General features: G+C 41.5%; 2 protein-coding genes across 3 annotated transcripts in view; one reads left to right on the top strand and one right to left on the bottom strand.

Moving 5' to 3' along the window:
* The window catches only part of LOC120553417 (synapsin-3-like), a 124226-nt gene that overhangs the window by 45531 nt on the left and 59052 nt on the right, over positions 1 to 19643 (bottom strand). The window lies entirely within an intron of this gene.
* On the top strand, positions 1944 to 18987 carry LOC120553419 (metalloproteinase inhibitor 3). Its single transcript, XM_039791791.1, has 5 exons — positions 1944 to 2252; positions 10579 to 10661; positions 12544 to 12655; positions 14462 to 14583; positions 17093 to 18987. The coding sequence occupies exons 1-5, from the start codon at positions 2123 to 2125 to the stop codon at positions 17288 to 17290; spliced, it is 645 nt and encodes a 214-aa protein (XP_039647725.1). The 5' UTR covers positions 1944 to 2122; the 3' UTR covers positions 17291 to 18987.

Below are 19643 nucleotides of genomic sequence, written 5' to 3'. Positions count from 1 at the left end.
GTACTGCAACTGTCCTGTTATTCCTAACTGCTGGACGGAAACGTGTTGATGTTCTGTACCTGAATGCACCGCTGAACAAACACTGGCTTATTTATTTGGGTAATAGTGAAAGGACAAAAACATAGTGGATGATGAATTCTTGATGGGAGTCTGAGTCATGGGTGAAGGGTGAATGGAAACCATTCATGATACTTCCTGTGTATTATTCTAGTCTAAAACAATATATCCTGTTTGTTTTATCATTTGTAAAGTAAATCTTGCTTTTTCTAAAGCAAAGAAAAAATAGTCTCATTATGTGGCAAATAAACGACTTCATTTTCTTAATATCAAATGTATGAGAAAAGCAGTCCTCTTTTTCCAACTTTTAATTTTAAAATCAAACTCACTTTTAATACTGAAATTTGAAGCACAAGCTTATCAGTGCCATTCTAATAAAAATAAAGTCTATATCTGGCCGCGCACGTGCTTTAAACTGAGATAACGGTTAATGAAGGCCCATTGAGGGTCAGAGTTCCCCGACCTGATTATTTATGGCTTGCTTATATAACCACGAGTAGCTTCAGCCCTTAACATAGCTCCCTCAGTCTCTGCAGATAAGCCTCTGCAGCGATAACGCAGCTCCACTCAGGTCCATGAACACAGTTAGGAAGGAGAGAAAAGAGGTAATTGGCTAGTCTGACTGAGCGTGCCCTGAGGATAACTTCAGTGAATCCCTTTTAGAATAAAATCGGACTAAGTGAGGCTGCAAGTGCAACCCGCAAGGGGACATAAGCAGCCACAGGTAGCGCTGGCATGTCTTAACTTTAGGCTCAACGTCTTTGATGATAAAATGAAAAATAAAAGAAAATCTGCTTAAACCCCATGACACCAAATGTATAAAAGAAGAAAACTGGAGCCTTCATTTGCCTTCACAGCTATTTTTTCTGACTGTTTAGAGATAAATCCGGCTGCACCCTGTATTCAAAATACTCTACTCTAAGTATTACTAATTAAGGGGGCGTAAGGGGGTGGGCAGGATGACTAAGTGAGATTTTGGGTGAAAAGTGAGAAAAAGGAAAAAGCAGCCAATCTTTTGCATTACTTTGTTTTTAGTTAGAAACATGTTTCAAAATATATTAGAGCTGACAGGTTTACCTGTTAGTTGATCAACAGAAAACTAATTTGATAATCAATTAATCATTTCAGTAACTAATTTTAAAAAAGCCTGCTTCTTAATTCTGAGGAGTCACCATTTTTTTTTTGTATTATGTGATAATAAATCATATACCTTCTTGTTTTGGACTAAAATCAGTATATAATACATATATACTGTATTGTATAGACAGTCTTGTACAGATGTGACTGGTATTGTTGCTATCTATCTATCTATCTATCTGAAGAAAAACTGAGCTTAAGTCAAATTTTAAACACATTCCAAGCTAAACATGTGAAACGGTGTGTTCTACATTTATAATATCAGTTTATTATCAATGTTAAAATATATATCTAAGTTAAGTTTATGTCATTTATATGGCATTATTAAAAATATTATGTTCGTTATACTGCATCATGGGAAAAAGTACAAACCGGTACCAATGGGTAGCTTATGCATTATTTTTTCCAGAATTGTTTTTGAAGTTTGCTGTATATCAAACCATTCTCATTTTGCCATCTAACTCTCACTGTGTAGGAAAATAAGACCAAAGCACGGTCATGTTCAAATATGCATAAACATCTTTTGGCCAATCTTATTATTTTATTTTTCTGCGCCCAGTGTTTATTTTCTTTTTGTCAGTCTGGAAAAAATAAGACGAAGCAGAGTAAAGTTCCAGTATGTCATCGTGTCTGGTGTCTGTGATTCCTAATGGCATCACCGGCCGCTGATTGGCCGCCCCTCCCGCGAGCTGCAGAGGTGGAAAGGGGCGTGCACGCCTCTCCGGCGCGCTATATGTACGGCTGTGCGCCTCTCCGGGATCAGGGAGAAACGCTCAAGCGAGTCGAGAAGCAACAGCCAGAGCAGAGACTTGGACATTACATACCGCCTAACCTACTACTACTACTACTACTACTACTACAGCGGACCCGGCCGGACTCCATACACACTTTATCCCAGCAGCATAGAGGAGTGGAAAAGTTTGGAGAAATGCAGTCAGTGTACCAGCACCTGATCAGCCTGCTGTTTGTCTTCAGCAGCCTGCAGGTTATCCAGCTGACGGAGGGCTGCTCGTGCGCTCTGACGCACCCGCAAGACGCCTTCTGCAACTCCGACATAGGTAAGGGACGGGTTAGAACCATCCGTTTACTGCTGTAAATCAGCGGGGTTTTCATTTTTACCCCGGTACTGCGAGCAGATGTTGAGATAACAGTGCTGCCTGTCACTCGATACGGGAAAGAAGACTGATCTGCCATCAATTTACTGGATGCACGTCATTTGAGGAAAGCATGTTTTCAGCTAAATCTCTCGTTTGAGCATAAGGGAAACTAAATAAGTTGCTATTAAGAGCTAACTACTTTTTTTACTTTCAAATGTTTACACCAGAACTACTTTTGCTTCGTTTTCATAATGCTATTAGTATTATAATGTATTATAGCTGTCCAACTAGTAGTCAAGTGTTGTTTCCACTATGTAATTGATAGTGTAATATTACAAACCTATGTAGTTTATGGTCCGTGAAGGACACCAGTGATGCTTCTTAAAGTGATGGCTGTTACACTAAGTCAAGGGTCCCCTAAAATTTCGACATTTCCTTGCTTTTCATCCCCAAATTGATGAAGTTTTGATTTCATCATATCTTTTCAAGCTACAGACACGCTAGTGTGGGAGAAGAAGTATGGGTGGTGTGAATTAACACCAGTTGATAAAAGGATCCAGTCAGCTTAGATGTTTCAAATCGTGCTTATTTATCTGCACACTCTGGTATTTCTCTGTCAGGCAGCCACCCGGTTGTAACTCCGATATGCCTGGCCTCTGGTGCACAAACAGCGCAGGCCTCTGGTGCACAAACAGAGCAGGGGGGTGGGGGTTTACATAGTTTTTTTTTTTTTTTTACTGCATGGTTATAATTTCTCTGACTCCCCAGAATAATATGAACTTGGGATCTGGCTAAGCCTGAAGCACCAGTTCAACCTGGCCCCTGTTTTTAGATAACACTGGTCAAGACTGGGATTATCTGATCTGCCCTGTAAGGAGATATGACTGTTTTTGGGTTGATAGTTGCAGGCAGTTTAGGGGGTGAAATGTGTCCGATGGGACAGGAGGGCAGCTGATTTGTAGTGGGAAAGGAGACACGTTTCTTTTCACTGACAACCTGTCACTTAAAGCCACATATACGTACTTAAGCAAATAGTCTTTTTCAGTGCAGCTGATATTTTGCTTCAATATCATTTGACCCAAAAATGTGAAACCATCACGAGGCTCTCTTAAACCCTGACACATAATCAAACAATAAACTCTCAGTCTAAGCGTTTCGTGCACACACACACACACACACACACACACACACACACACACACACACACACACACACAGCCATGTGTTTGCAGTGTCGACTAACGCTACAAGGGAAGACACACACACACACACACACACAAACACACACACACACACACAAACACACACACACCTTCTTAATAAGGTGAATGACAAAAATAATTTTTACACTTTGGTTTTATTACAAATTAAACCCCTGAGATATAACATGAATTAGCGAGCTTTGGAGGTGCTGGTAGGTGGAGTTTGTTAACTTTGGACAGAGCCAGGCTAGCGCTTTCCCCTTTTTCAGTCTTTATGCTAAGCTATCGGCTAGTAGCTACAGCTGCAAAGTCAATGTACACCTAAAAATCTGAATCCTTAATAACAACATATATTTGAATTATCATTCCCCCATCACTCTTCCAAAGAGATAAAATGCCTTTCTATATTTAACTGTTGATCCAACAACAAGAAATACTTCACGTTAAAACTTAACGTGCCTTTCAAATTTCATAAGCAGTGTCCTATTTTCTCAATACGCTACATCACTGCACTACAAGACTTTTCCTTTTCCAAAGGCTACTCCAAATGCAGCCAAGAAAATGAGGCTTCTTTGCCCAAATTCAGAGGACACAACCAGTGTAGTTTAGGTAGGCGTAAGTCACTTCTTTTAGTTCTGACGTGGGCAGGAACTCACTATGATGCTTTGGTGAATCCTCTGTAGAGTCTCTGAAGGGAGGAGGTCCAGATTTAGCCTACTAGCCCTCTGAGGGCCCCAACCTTTATAAGAGGAATCCTGTGAAATATCACAGATATTGCACATAAGGACCCAAAATGGTCACTTTGTCTCTTGGTCTTTGGTAAACCCCGTTTTCCAGGCCTGTGGCAGCCAAGTGACCCGGTTGGAGCAAGCAAAAATGGCGCTTCCAAAAACGCATGCAATGCCTTTCACAGTCCTTCAGATAGCTCATGGTGTTGGCACCCCGCTGAGATTTGCCAGTGTAGAATCTGGGACTGACTTCAATGGGCGCAGTGATCATTGCGAGCCCCACAAATCCCATTTCCAAGGTCCTGGCTTAGCTCGAGGTGTGCTTTGAATGCTTGCAGCCACTCTTACACCTCGGTCCTCGCAGGGAAACCCTTCTGAAACACCGGATTGGATTTCCTGGACTTCCATAATTGGAATTAACAAAGTCCAGACATTTGAGATTTGTGTAGGAAGCCTGAATGGTTTGAAGTGATCCAGCTTTTATTATCATCTTTCCACACATGACTTAAAATACAGGTTACATGTCCAGGCTAATGTTAAAGCAAGTCAAAGTAAAATGATCTTCCAATACTGGTTCATTCTTTAATTTAACGTCTATTTCTATTACCCTAAGATAACACCTGCACCTCTGCTTGTGTCCCCCAAGCCCAGTTAAAACACGGAGACGTGTAAAACAAAAAGGTACAGGATTGAAATGCTAATGCGGCGAAGGAGAAACCCTGTAATTCTCACCGTCGACATCAAAGGCGAAAGTCCTGAATCATCCCAATTTAAGACCCGTAGTTGAGTTCAAAGCTCTCGTAATCACCATAATCACCCGCAGGCACTCCACTGGATGAATCGCAATGAAGTTAAAGGGTTGGCAATTGGGTTACTAGAGTCGGTCTCTTTATTTGACAAGTGTAATTTGAAATATTTGAGAGTTTTTAGGGGTCCTGCTTTCCCTTTATTTTGATAGTAGTATGTTAGAGACCTGGGGTGCATTTGAGTTCATTTTCATAGCTACCATTTCAGATACGATTACGCTTATCTCTGTTCTGATCGGGTAAAGAGGCACCCTGTCAGTTTTACATGCGAACATACCTGGGCACCAGGTAATGACCAGGCTGCTTTCTTGTGCAGAGACCCAGTTGGCTGCTATTAGGCAGCTGGGTTTAAAGCTGCCCATTCACAAGGGGAAATGAGCAGCGCTTGTTTCCCCAAAGCAAGCAAGATTAGAGGCCCTAAGGTCAACTTTGACCCTGAGATTTGATGTCGCTCTGTAAGGACTCTAGTTCCCAAGCGCTCGGGATGACAGAGCAAACCTTTACATGCTTGCACCCCGAACCAGGTCAGTCGCTGAGGATTAGCGTGATATGTGTTTATGCTCGGTTTGGGATTGAGGATCAGGCCATTGAAAGAAACGGATCCCGCCCTGCTGTGGGTACTTTGTGCAGCATAGAGCAGCTTTGTGCAGCATAGCAGGTTTAGAGTGATGTATTGCCTGGGGCTTTGTGACGGCGCTCCCCTGGTACCACTACACTCACCTCCTTCTACTAATGAGTAGCGTTTAGTTAAATCACTGTCAGCCGCACCCCCCCACCCTCCTTAACTACAGGTCAACAGGTGACAGATGATAATCTGAGGGAAACCAGGACTCCCGTTATGAGATGCATTATGTAAGCTTGGATCAGATATCTGTAGTTTTCCCAAAAGTGAGCTAAAATATGATGTGATGTCAAAGGTTCTGGATTCCGTACAAGCCTGGGATGTTCGTCCTATGAGCCAGGCGTATCAAATGTCCAAGTCCATCCCTGCCTTCTCTGATGACCACACAGCCGCTCAAGGGGTCCACCGTTTTAAACAGGAGGCTAGCAAGGGGGGCAATGGACCCAATCAGCCCAGCACACAGCTCAGTTCACCTTCAGTTGTACTTGCTGTAAATGGAGCATTGAGTACTTTGACATTGCAACAATTTATTTGTCACCAGAATGTCACCTTTTATCTATGGTGGCCTCTAACTGTCAAAAGGAGTGAAGTCACACTTTCACGAATGAGAGCATTAACCTAGATAATCCAAGCTACTATCAAACTACTATTAAATTACAAACAGGAATTTACAGTTAGGTAATCATCTGACCGACAAGTCTAAAAAGAAAAGGTGAGAGGCCGCCAGCGAGAAAGTGACACGGCAAGAATAGAGAGATAGGAAAAGCAGGCATTAGCAGGTAGCAAGCATGCCCAGATACTGTAACACCAGGCCAACTGACAAGGCTTCAGGTGTTGGCTGTGACTCGCTTTTCCAGTGCACCTAAAGACACTCACTAATTTGGAGACAGGCCTTTGTTTTGAAGGAATTCATTTTAAATGCTTTGTCAAAGCATACTAAAGACACCAGTTTTAGTTTAGACAGCTAGCGATTATGAGTTCAGATGGCATCACATTTAAATTTAAATGGATTAAAGATTCCCAAAAACCAAACAGAAGCATTTGTCACCTTGTTGAAAACTGGTCCTAATCAGGTATCGGAGGTAGTGATAAAAACTCCTACTTCATAGGCTGCCTTTGCACTTTGCCAACCACTATGTAAACGTTGCAGGCTTTATGCTCCAGCGTTTTAGCAGATTCAGTTTCAGTGTTTATTTTTGAGCGTGGTAGTGTGTCGTCTTGAGAATTCCTCTTCCTCCCACTCGCCTCTTCAAACTTGGACCACTTTCTGCATACTAAAATCACCGTCACCCGCCCCGTGCCTCGCTTTACCACACACACACACACACACACACACACACACGTATTCTTGTCATGCCTGCAGTTTGCCACATTGTACGTAGGCTGAAATAAATGTTTAACTACATTTCATGCTCACCTCAAGATTTAGCATTCAAGCTTGTGTAATCCCCTGCTTTAGGCAAGAGATACTGAGTGAAAAAATGGATTCACTTCTTTTTTTGTTGTTTCTTTTGTGTCAGACCGTGGTTACCTCTCTTATCACGAAAAGCCTCCCACTCTTGAACATGTATCCTCTGCAGAAGATGAATACTTGTGCGTCACATCACTGGCCTGTAATTCCTCATGTTTAGCAAACTAAGAGGGGGAGAGACTCCGATAGATATTTCAACTCCGATAGATATTTCAACTCCGATAGATATTTCAACTCTACTATATTAACTACTGGGTTATTAACTGTTATATTTATTACACAAATAGAAGAAAGTATTCAAATTTAAATTCAGAGTACCTGAATAAGTTTGGCCAAAAAGGGTTGCAAATATAGGTACTTCAGCTGCCATAATCACCATATTAACCACCACTAGTTGTGTAAATTAGGTAATTAATCAGTATGATTAATGTACAGATGTTGCTTTGTCATAAGACTTCTTAAACTGGTGTATTACTAATGTGAAGCATCAAACAGTTACAGCACTACATAACAAATCCGTGTTTTTGCATGAATATGTAAATGAATGCAGAAAGATGCCGCATTTGATCAGATAGTCACCTCTGTCGGGAAACAGTGGCGTCAGTCGGAGTTCAATAAAAGTTGAAGTGACTATATATCCTTGTGAGGTACTGTATACAGACATATGCACATGTACATGCAGTTAAAGCACAAGTGGTACGTAAAAAGAAGAGTTTAGAAGGCAGAAACTACACAGCATGTCAATAGTTTCCAGTTTAACCAAAGTGATGTGAGATCACATTATGAAAGTGGGTTAAATAAACACTCGTAACGTAGACTTATAGATGTGAGCAGGCAGCCGTGTGGTCATACGTAAATATAACCGCTGAATTGAAAAGAGGTCAAGGGGTCACTGCATAGGAATGACACAAATCCTCTGTCTCTGGGGCAGCTGAGGCCCTTCACACATTCCTCTGGGTGATGGCACCATCACTGGCCAATTAGTGGCTGCCGTCCAACAAGAGGGGACCTATCTGGATGTACTTTGGTAAAATCAGCTGACCTGTGGCCCTTCAAAGACGAAAGCTCGTTTCTCTTGAGGGTTGCTTTTGAGTTCAGGGCAGAGGAGGAAACTAGGTTTTGGGGTGACACTTGGAAAAATAACGGCAGCAGTGTATTTAACAGAGGCAAAAGTATCTTGTTATATCTGCACATTCCTCTGTAATTGTGCCCTGCTTCCTCTGTAATTGCAGCGGCAAACGTCTGTCAAACTGCATTTGGGTGCATTTAGCAGAGGTCCGTCAGGCAATGGCGCTCTTGGTTCATATTAGAAGAGTTGACAGACTAATGGATCAAATGTTCTGCAGCAAGTTATTGTGGAAGGTCAGAAAGCGGAGGGCAGGCAGCGGGGATTGGTACATTAAAACCAAGAGCTCTGAAATGACATTTGTTTGCCTTGGTTGTGTGCTTTCTTGTGAAGCGGTCAGTGAAAGTCAGTGAGTCATAACACAATGCAGACAGGTGAAAAACAATCACCTTTATGCTCTGCTGAACAGCGTTGCCTCACATGCAATTTGAAAGATATTTCCATTTTGCAGCTTTGTAGTGCTGCACGGTTAATGGATGGTTGATATTCTAAAGCACCGTTGACCCTCGAGTACATTTTAGAGTTGACGTTCTGTTCACTTGCGGTGCTTTTACGGCCTCCCGCAAGTACAACAATAGGATTATTAGCCACGCTAGCGGCGTAGCTCCACTGATGGAGGTCGGTTGGTCCGTCCACCACTTTGGTCCACAGTGAAATGTCTTAACAATTACTGGATGGATTGCCATGAAATCCAGGTCCCCAGAGGCTAAATCCCGATGACTTTGGTGATCCTCTGACTTTTTATCTAGTGCTACCACTGTTTTTTTTGCCCAATATAGCAAGAACTATTCGATTGATTGCCATTCAAATTTCATACACACATCCGTGGTCTCCAGAGGATGAATTGTAATAACTTTGGTGATCTTCTGACTTTTCAGCCACTATCAGGCCAAAATTTCACCTTGTCCAATCCTAGCTGTATTTAGTGCTAATTAGCTAATGTTTGCAACACCCTAAACTAAGATGGTGACCATCGTAAACATTACCTGCTTAGCATCAACATGTTGGCATTGGCATTGCGTGCTCATGTTAGCATTTAGCACAAAGCACCCAAGTACAGCCTCACAGAGCCCTGAAACCTCATCTGACATGTTTTTCCTTTTGGCAAAGACAACTTTAAAAGAACTAACTGCTTTTATATTTCGCACTTTCATTCATGATCAGAAGCATTTCTCTAACACACAAAATTTAGCCAAAATGAACCAAATAAAGAACACTACGTTTCTATTGGTAAGCTCCTGGATGGCCACAGTCCTTTTGATTTGTTCAAACTGGTTCAAAATAAGTTTTTGAGGTTGTTCAAACAAACGCTTGGTTCAAACTGGGGTCTTCATGTCCAAAATAAATTTGTGGTCACCACTTTTGGGTGGCCGTGCTGTAACTGCTTCCTGTTGGAGTTCTATTTTTATGCCCATTTAAAATTTGCCTGGAAGTAGGACAGCAAGACAAACGGAGACCAAACAGAACATGCCACATGCCTCATTTCATTCTCCAGTAAAAGAATGAAAGGCTCATCATTTTCTTTCCATTCTGGGGAATGTGAGCCCCTGAAGAATGTGTTAAGGAAATTCCACCGGGAGAAGATAACAAACATGGCCAGTGTTAGTTGTGTCTGCAGCCGGTCGGCTGTGGGCAGCAGGTGAACTTCACAGATGATTGACTGCTTATGCAGGGCCCACAGCCCTGGCCTTTCACAAGAAGCCTCCACACCAACATGAGCGAAAGCAAACAAATCAAAGTGCCCCCTGAACATTTTCACCTCGCAGACGTTTACATGAGGGTCCTGCACACAGATAAGATCTTTTTCAAGCCCTGATCCCAATATAGAAGGAAACAGAGGAGACACATACTGCACTTTTTTTTCCCCTTCTGTTTTTAATCCAGCAAAAATCTGATTGGAGTCACGTTTTGCCAATTATGATGTGAATAATACAACTGCAAAATCAAAACCAAGTTTCCTGTGATTACTGCAAGTTCCATGTGAGCAGTCATCCAAAAACTCTTAAACACCAGCAGTGAGAATGAAGCCTTGACACATGGACAAGGCGTCCTTTTCCTCTAATTTCTGTATCAAACTCAAAAGTCCCTGTAGTGTTCTTTTCTCATTGGTCTTCCTTTGCAAACAGCAGCAATGCAGAAAATCGGATAAACGGATTAACTGTGGTCCCAACCGGTCCTGAAATGGTCTTTATAATGGGTTTGCAAATGCCTCCTACTGGCCTAGGCTGAGTGTTATTTGATAGATTGGATAGGATAGCTCCTAGTTATATGTTAGAGGAATGCAACGGTTTGCCCGGATCATTTAATTCATTGTCCATCTTCTCTCTTCACAGTGATTCGGGCTAAAGTCGTGGGCAAGAAGCTCCTGAGAGATGGACCTTTCGGAACGATGCGCTACACAGTCAAGCAAATGAAGGTGAGCGTGTCAATCCTCTGCTGAAAGTGCTGATGAGCGAGACACTGAAACTCTTTCAGCTTAAAAGGAATAGTAGAACATTTTGGCAAACACACCCCCTTTCTCGCAGAGAATTACATGAGAAGATTGATACCGGTTTCATGTCACTGAGCTAAACATGAAGCTAGAGCCGGTAGGGTTAGCCTAGCATGGTTAGCCTAGCTAATTGTAAAGACTGTTTAAAACCGCTAGACTGGCTTTGTTCAAAGTTAGAAAAATCCTACCGTCACCTCTAACGCTCATCAATTGACACATTATTTAAACAAGATATGACTTAATTCATGGACAACATCTGGCTAGCTGTCCCCCCCCTCAGTCTTTTGGATAAGCTTAAACTAAGCTAAGCATTTGATTAATAAACAAACACAATTTGTAGTCAGTACATTTCTGTCTGTGTCAAATGGGTTTATTTGTTTTATTATGGACAGAGCCAAGCTAGCGGTTTCCCTCTGCTTCAAGTCTATAAGCTAAGCTAAACACCCCCTGGCTCTAGCTCCGTACTTAGATATGAGAGTGGTTTCAATCTTCTCGTCTAAACACTTGGCAAGAAAGCTCATAAACGTTGAACTATTCCTTTTGCTGTAATGTCGGTAAGCGAGAAATTGAAGAAATTAACATGCTTGTCTATATACTGTAGCAGAATGCTTAAGTTGGACACACTGGAATAATTGGCTTAAATTGCAATTTCCTTCGCTGACTTTGTTTTGGTTGTTATTATTGCCCCTTATTTAAGATATATATATATATATATATATATATATATATATATATATATATATATATATATATATATATATATATATATATATATATATATATATATATATATATATATATATATATATATATATATATATATATATATATATATATATATATTTGTGTGTGTGTGTGCAGGAACTCTATAGTTACAAGACTGTCTCTCTGCCCCCTCAGCCGCTGTATGATAGCTTAAAAGCAGTTTGGGATACTTAGCATGAAAGCCCGCTTTTCACTTCCTCTATATTCTTACATAACACTGCATATTTTTGACAGATGCTGACATCGGCCTGCTGCTCAGACAGGGGCCAGGCCGGAGGATTAGTGGGCTTACAGGCATTACAGCTCAACCAAACTCCTCGCTCCGAGTGTAAACATTTCAACAGAGTCATGCACTGCATCAGTACAATCCCAGTTTGTACAAAAGCATTAAGTGGCCTCTTGTTATTGAAGCACACCAATAACCACTGTAAGAATTAGCCTCAGGAATTAAATGTGGCCTTTGCACTTCCTGGGTTATTTATTTATATTACAGTCTGCTGGTTTACACACTGCAAACAGTGGTTTTCCTTGTGGGCTATAATATAATGCAATTCCTTCCAAATTTCAAAAAATATTATGAGACAGATGCCTTTGGCATTCCCAAACTGCCAGAGTTTCATTCTTAAGCAACAGTTTGTTCTGCTTTTCTGGGAGCGACGCATCTAAACAGGGATTTCCTGTTGTTCCCAGACAAATAAATTACACTGAAGAAAACAGTACTCAGGGCAAACACTCACTGTTGGCTCTGCATACCCAGGATTAATAAAAGGAGCTGATGTCCACAGTTTAGCAATGCCCTTGCCAAAACGGCATCAAAGTTGAAGCACATTACACAACGTAATCATGTTATCTATTATTTAGTTAAGGGCAGAGCTTATTACTCCATCTCTCGAGAGCCATTCCTTAAGGAATGTCATCTGATAAAGCCAGCGTACTCTTTTCATTCCTGATTATTTATGTGAAGAGAGTCAAGGGTGTGGGGTACAACATTGCACTTTTTATTCAGGTTTAAACTCCAATTTTGTTTTTTCGTGTCTTGCAGATGTACAAAGGATTCGACAAAGTCCAGCACGTGCAGCACATTTACACGGACGCTTCAGAGAGTTTGTGTGGTGTGAAGTTTGACATCAACAAGTACCAGTACCTGATCACAGGTAAGCTCACTGGCTGACATTGTTCTTTTTTTAGTCCATGATCAACGTTGGCAGGAAACGCAACAAAAGATGCTATCAAGCTCCATTATGGGAAGTGTAGGTTTTTGGAGCTTGACCCACACTGGGGACTAAAAGTCTGAATATCTCAGCATCTGCTGCTTTGATTTTGACTATTCTTTTTCTCATCTGTCTTTCGCAAGACACCCAACGATATGGAACGATACAAAATATTGCCCCTTTAATTAAGCTTGAGGGAATTATGTCCCTACCACGGCTGATTTTGAAAAGTCAAACTGCCTAGTTACATTTCTGTGGTAAAATATTCTAAACCCAAGATTCACTCTTCTTCGACCGTATCCCTTGAGCTTTTTAAGACAAAACTAAATTGGTTTTAACTGTTGAGATGCTAAATACTTTTCAGACAGGTAACTGTTGTTGTTCCTTCTCAGAGTGTTTGCCTGCACTATTACGAGTTTGTTTGGCCTGGCGTACTCCCTCCCCCCCCTTAAGGACTTCTTCATTTGTCCTGTGACACAACCTTCCCCACTATTTATACCCTACTATTTGCCACTGTGCAAGCCGGCAAATCGGGGCCCTTTAAAAATAAAAAAAATAAATAAATAAAAATGTTCCACTTACTTCCCTCGACTTCGTATATAACTGTCGCTAAGTCCTGACCTGTAAATACTGTAACTGCACCCCACAGTGCAAGTGAACGAGCCGGCGTTGCCAGGCAGCGACGGCTATGTTTACCCAGTCCGGCTGCGAGTGACATCACTGACGTCTTTCGCTGCTCTCAAGGCGTCTATAATAAGTCTCTGCATATGAACAAGGCTGCATTACGGGCAATTTAAAGGCACCAGGGCCTGTGAGACGAGCTGCTTGGCTCTTCTTTGATCGAGCCCCGAGTGCACTGGACCTGATTAGTATTTAAGAAGCATGTCACACACTCAACACCATGTAATAAGCCTGCGAGTGACTCCAGTAATCCCAGTGCGGCGATGCAGGCAGAGCGGGAAGTTTCAGGGGGGTCGAAGAAGCACATATTTGAGAGCTGTCAAATTCCCGCGTGGTGACAACACGGTGAAGGAGACATACGGTGACAAATCGTGATGCCCCTGAGTCCTCGCAGGCCGCCGCGGTGCACCTGTCTCAGGAGTCGGTAAGCCACAAACGGCCTGGCGCTAAATTTAGACGTCTGCTGACCTTTTGATATTCAGAAATAGGGGTGTTGGTTTAATATGGGCTTACTGTGTGAGATTGTCTTACCATAGATAAACAAGTTGGATTGCTTAAGTGGTAAGTTTATATTATCCTATGTTACATGCGGAGGATTATGAAATTAGACAAATAGCAAAATGACATACCAGCAATATGATGCAACATCTGATTAAGTAACTGTCAATGAGGCTAAGATTAGTAAAGTTATTGGTTTTCTTAAAGCAAAAACTTCGGAAAACACGGAATCTCCAGAAAACCAGAAATCTGGATGATGCTATCATCTATGCTGTGTTGGCAATGTCGATCGGTTAACCACTTTTTTCCAAACTGAAATATCTCTATAACAACTATTGGATGAATTGGCATGAAATCTACGCCTGTGTCTGCAAAAGAGAGAAGTAAGAGTCCTATCCGCGCTACCTGATAGTCAGGTGTTGACACGTGAATCAAATTTTAAGAATGAAATCTCAACCCTCGCTGAAACAGCAGAAAGCGGTTTTCAAGTAGTACTTCTAGAGCATATACTGTAGATTCAACTTGTGACTCAGCATGTCAACCAATACCCTGCATTCTTTCCTTCCTCAGGTCGAGTGTACGATGGCAAGGTCTACACGGGGCTGTGCAACTTCAACGAGCGGTGGGAGCGCCTCTCATTGGCCCAGAAGAAAGGCATCAACCATCGCTACCAGCTGGGCTGCAACTGCAGGGTGAGTGGAAACCAGCAACCTCCGCCCGGCAAGGACAAGAAAGATGAGGGAAGAGGAGGCGGGAGGAGGAGGAACAAGAGAAGGAGGAGCTAGAGCTTACTGCGCCTCCATTTTACAACTAAAACTAAACTTAAAACTGCTGCAACGGGTTGACCCCTTCTATAAAGTCCACTAGAGAGTGCTTATTAATGATTACAGGAGGAAGGAAATACTTCTAACAGAAGGAATTTGAAGGGTCAGAGCAATTCAGGCTCTTCAATGCTACTGTGTCACTTCTATTGCTAAAACCATTTACTCATACTTAAAACAACCCTCACGGTTACATTGCTGTTGTTATTGAGACTGAATTATGAGCGTACTTTCCACTTGTTATACATCATGGACGTTCAGCAGAAACCGAAATAGAGAGAAAACAAGTTTTACTACTATCACAGGGAGTTATTAAATAGTCTTCATGCCCAGTTTTTATGCGACTCAAACATGTAGTCCGCCGCTGTGCAGCTGCTGACCCGCCTCGTAAACGTCCTACTGTTACAGCAGTGTCCCGGACATCTGCTAACACTATCGGCCCCTATCAGTATAAGTGGATTAGCAAAGAGACCTATTTTGTTCCCAGTGCAGGCCAGTGCCTGTAAACTGTGTTCAGTGTGTACATGGCAGCAGCCCAGAAAGCATCCAGAGAAGGCCAACGATCAACTGAGACTTCAGTCTGAGAGTCAGTAAGCACAGGCAGGCGTAAACATCATCACATCAACTCATTAAACGCACTCCGCCGGCCTCCGCATTCCTCCACAAATGATGATTTACTGCACTGGAAAGCAGGAAGCATGGCGAACCGGTTTGAGAATTATCACATCTATAAAACCACTCAAACGAGGAAGTTATGGCGAACATCTCTGAACCGTTGGTGACACGCTCTCCAGGCTTGAATGACAGCCAAAATGGGAAGTGTGCCTTCTAACTTGCTGGCTCATTCATATCCAGATAAGTGCAGCTCCATGCAGCTGATGACTCCCGTTTTGCTGTCATTAAACACAGCATTTCCGTTCATCACCTCTCTGAGTAGTCATGTGAATCTTCCTGTCAATTCACGCTGTATATTCATCCGTGAAGCTGCTTTTTTGTGCGAACACCTGGAGGTGTGATAGCACGAAAGACGCTCAGTAAAAACTAACTGAATCATTACAAAACAACAAAAACATCACTGCTTCAGGAAGACGGCTGACATTCATTTAACATTCCACAGCACAAAGCATACAAATGCCAGGGTACACTTAACTGGTTTTGTACTTAGTTATTTTAAAAAGCTGCCTTTTCACGCCTCATCTAATAATGTGCTGCAGTAAATGACTGAAAGCTGAAAAGCAGTAGAGAAATGATGCAATTCCATGTTCTAGATGTTTCACCAAGCGCATGTTCATGCTTTTATATTCAAACCAAATCATGTACTCACTTCTTTTCTAACACACTTATTTCTCTTCTACAATTGTGAGATTTGGTTCATATGTTAATGGATCATTAAGCTAGTTCTACTGTGGCCTTTGCACAAACTTCTAGACTGTAGACTCACTGTTGAAGTTGCATGCTACTAATTATGGTTAGCTTTAACAAGAAAATAAGCTCAATACAGAATGTCTTTAAGCAACATAAAAGGAATCACTTTGGAAACTATACTATCACTTTCATGGCAAGATTCAGGTGAATAGAGCCAGGGGACCGTTAGCTTACGTAGCCTTGGCCTGTAAGCAGGGGGAAAACAGCTAGCTTGGCTTTATCCAGCTTTTAGAAAGACACCTGCCAGATCACTAATTAATGCATCATCAGCTAATTAATTAAACAAACAAGATGCAACTTGTTAATAATAAGTGATTTAGAGGTGCTAAACTTGGGAAAGACCCCCCTGTCTCTTCATGTTTCCAATCTTAATGCTAGCTAAGCTAATTGACTGCTGGCTCTAGCTTGATATTTAGTGTACAAAGATGAGAGTGGTGTCAATCTTCTTATTTAACTCTCGCTAAGAAAACAAATAAACCAATTTCCGAAAGTGCCAAACTATTCTTTTGAAGGTTAACCTAGCTTTAGATTTGAATTTATGAAGGTATGTAAGTCATATTAGAGAACATACCAAGAAAAGAGAAAAAATAGAGCAAAGTAAGGATGGGGTTGACTTTAAAAATATATTAGGGTATATTGTTCACATAATAAGCAGGTATGACTATTTTAGTAAAAACCAGTGAGTCGGGCTCCTGGGTAGCTCACCTGGTAGAGCAGGCGCCCATTTATAGAGGTTTACTCCTTGACGCAGCAGGTGTGACACTGCCCTGCGGCCCTTTGCTGCATGTCATTCCCCCCCTCTTTCTCCCCTTTCAGTTGTCCTGTATAAATAAAGGCCTAAAAATGCCCCAAAAAATCTAAAAAAAATACAGTGAGTCTACACTAGTTGTTGCTAGTATCCAGTTTTGTTTCCTGCTTCATGGCTACATCTTTAGTTTCGCTTCTGTCTCTGTAGATTAAGCCCTGCCACTACCTGCCATGCTTCGTGACCTCAAAGAACGAGTGCCTATGGACGGACATGCTGTCCCACTTCGGCTATCCCGGCTACCAGTCCCGGCACTACGCCTGCATCCAGCAGAAGGAGGGCTACTGCAGCTGGTACCGGGGCATGGCCGCACGCGACAAAACCACCATCAACGCCACCGACCCCTGAACCCCAAACGCACCCTGCCCCAAATCCACTGCCGCCTCCCTGACTGCGTCCTATCCCGATATCTTCTAGAGTATTACAGGACTCTTTAAGCTCACTGGCCAGGGTGTCAGCCTCTTTAAAAGGGGCAAAAAAAGGAGAAAAGAACAAATCCATTACAGTGCCTGTTTCGTAGCACTTCTGATTGAAAACAATACCTTTTTTTTTGTTGTGCAGATCGCCCTGTTTAACTTTAATTTCCGCAAATCAAATTCCTTGCACCAAACCTTCTCTTCAGGGTCCAGTGGTTAAAAGACAGATATTTATAAGGCCAATAAGAAGTGGAAGACCTTGATAAACCTCTATTGGATATTCAGATTTCTTTTTTTAACCGAACTGACCTCTAAACAATTAAAAGTATTTAATTGGTGTTAATTAGTGACCTGCAGTTAGCCTACTGCTAACCTAGTATTATGGTCATTTTGTGCATTGAGGCAGTTTCTTCTGAAAAGCAAGGACTGAAGGTCAGATGAATTTCAATCAATGAAAAACGAACAGCCAATGATCTCTATGTACATTTAGATGTTAGATTGCTACACTTGCTAGCATTACAACATAACAAACTTCTGCAGTTCTACACATCAACAATACAGATGGAGTGCCAATGTGAGGTTTGACCTCGCATAAGTTAATATCCCTTATATTTTTTTGGAAAATGGTATTGTTTTACAGTGAAGTATACATAGATTATCTTCACAGTTTTTACTGTAACGTGTCTTTATGGATAGTAGTATCTCTGCTTACCTGAATGTTTGCAATGTAACTCATTTTGCAGTTATATCACAAACGACGTCCTTTCTGTTGAGCACTGTTGAATATCAGAGAAGAGCTAGAAATCTCTGTGTTACAGTGCTAACGCAGGGACGAGCTCACTTCTTGCAGAGATGGTGATATTTTATTTTTTGCTGTATATAACATAAGCTACAGAAATGAACTATCAACTCAGCTGAAACCTCTGTAATACATTTATTTATGTTTATTGGATGACACAGTAACTATGTGGTATTATCTGCAAAAAAAAAGAAGAACAAAATATATAATAACAGTACATTGCGACAACCATCAAATCCTGTGCAACCTTCCAGAATGAAGGACCAGCATTTCCAGTGGTATGGTACTTGTGGTACTTCTGTTTGTTAGTTTGATCATAGTTCCCCTGACTGGTACTCTACATCAATCCAATGAAAGACAAGTATAAGCAGAGGTTTCAGACATTGAGATATTTTTTAAGTGTATATTCAATCTTTTTGTATTTAACTATTTCAAATGGACATTATATATATATATATATATATATATATATATATATATATATATATGAAAGTAACAATATTGTCACTAAATTCATTTTTCATCACCTGTTCCTATCTAGGGTTTTTTCTTATTTTCTTTCCCAGTGCCATACCTTCAGTCCATTCCATGAACAGACACAGATTTGTTTCAAAGGGAGTAACATCCCCTTCATCACTGACACTGAGAAAATATTAGATCGCTAATGCACTGTGGCTTTGACCAAGTTGGTTGTTTTCAAAAGAGTAGTTTGACATTTTGGGAAATATGCTTATTTGCTTTCTTGCTTGGAGCTAGATGAGCGTTTTTCCTTTACATGGTACCTGCTCGACTCAACTCGAGTCTACTCTCCTTTTTTTGGTTTTCCATTATGAAAAAAAGTCCCTGGTACCTGCTAACAGGTATTGTTTTTAGTATCGCCTCCGTCGAGGTTCCAAGCGAGCTGAGGCGATACCAAAAGGTGACGTGAAAACCTGCAGACTACTGATTGGCCGGAGAAAATCGTCACTAATCACTGCATCATCAATGCTAGCGACAGATGGGTGTGTCCTGAACAAACCTGCCATTTTTAAATAGTTTAGTCAAAAACAACACACCTTCGACGTTCTGTGTGCGTTTGTCGCGATTAGGTCACGGCAGTTTCCTGCGGCGTCGCTATGACGACCAGCCACGCTCGCCTCAGGCATGAGGCGGTACTAAATCTGCAATGGAAAATGGAGGACGGGGCACCGCGTTCGAGTAGAGTAGAGTAGAGCTGGTACTAGCAGTGGGTAAGCGCCATTACAGTCCATATGCTATGCTAAGCTAACTATCTTGTGGATGTAGCTTTATATTTAAGGGACACACATGAGAAGGATAAAGAAATGTGCGTCCATCAGCAAGAAAGTGAATATGCTTATTTCCCAAAATGTCAATCTTTTTTTTCTTCTCTTATTCATTCATCTCCATTCCAAAATAACAAACGTGCCGTTTTCTTCATGTGAAAACAGCATTCAAACCACCTCGGGACACTAAAGCTAAAGTATGA

Source organism: Perca fluviatilis, chromosome 23 (assembly GCF_010015445.1).
Source record: "Perca fluviatilis chromosome 23, GENO_Pfluv_1.0, whole genome shotgun sequence".
In the NCBI taxonomy this organism is placed as follows: Eukaryota; Metazoa; Chordata; class Actinopteri; order Perciformes; family Percidae; genus Perca; species Perca fluviatilis.
Note: the sequence above shows the minus strand (reverse complement) of the source record. Positions and strands in the feature narration are given on the sequence as shown.

What these genes read in the sequence shown, in the direction of transcription:
- LOC120553419 (XM_039791791.1), top strand. Translation starts at nt 2,123, where the DNA reads ATGCAGTCAGTGTACCAGCACCTGATCAGCCTGCTGTTTGTCTTCAGC. An exon ending in GTACCAGTACCTGATCACAG is followed by an intron (nt 12,656 to 14,461) that starts GTAAGCTCACTG and finishes TTCCTTCCTCAG; the next exon opens with GTCGAGTGTACGATGGCAAG. An exon ending in AGCTGGGCTGCAACTGCAGG is followed by an intron (nt 14,584 to 17,092) that starts GTGAGTGGAAAC and finishes CTGTCTCTGTAG; the next exon opens with ATTAAGCCCTGCCACTACCT.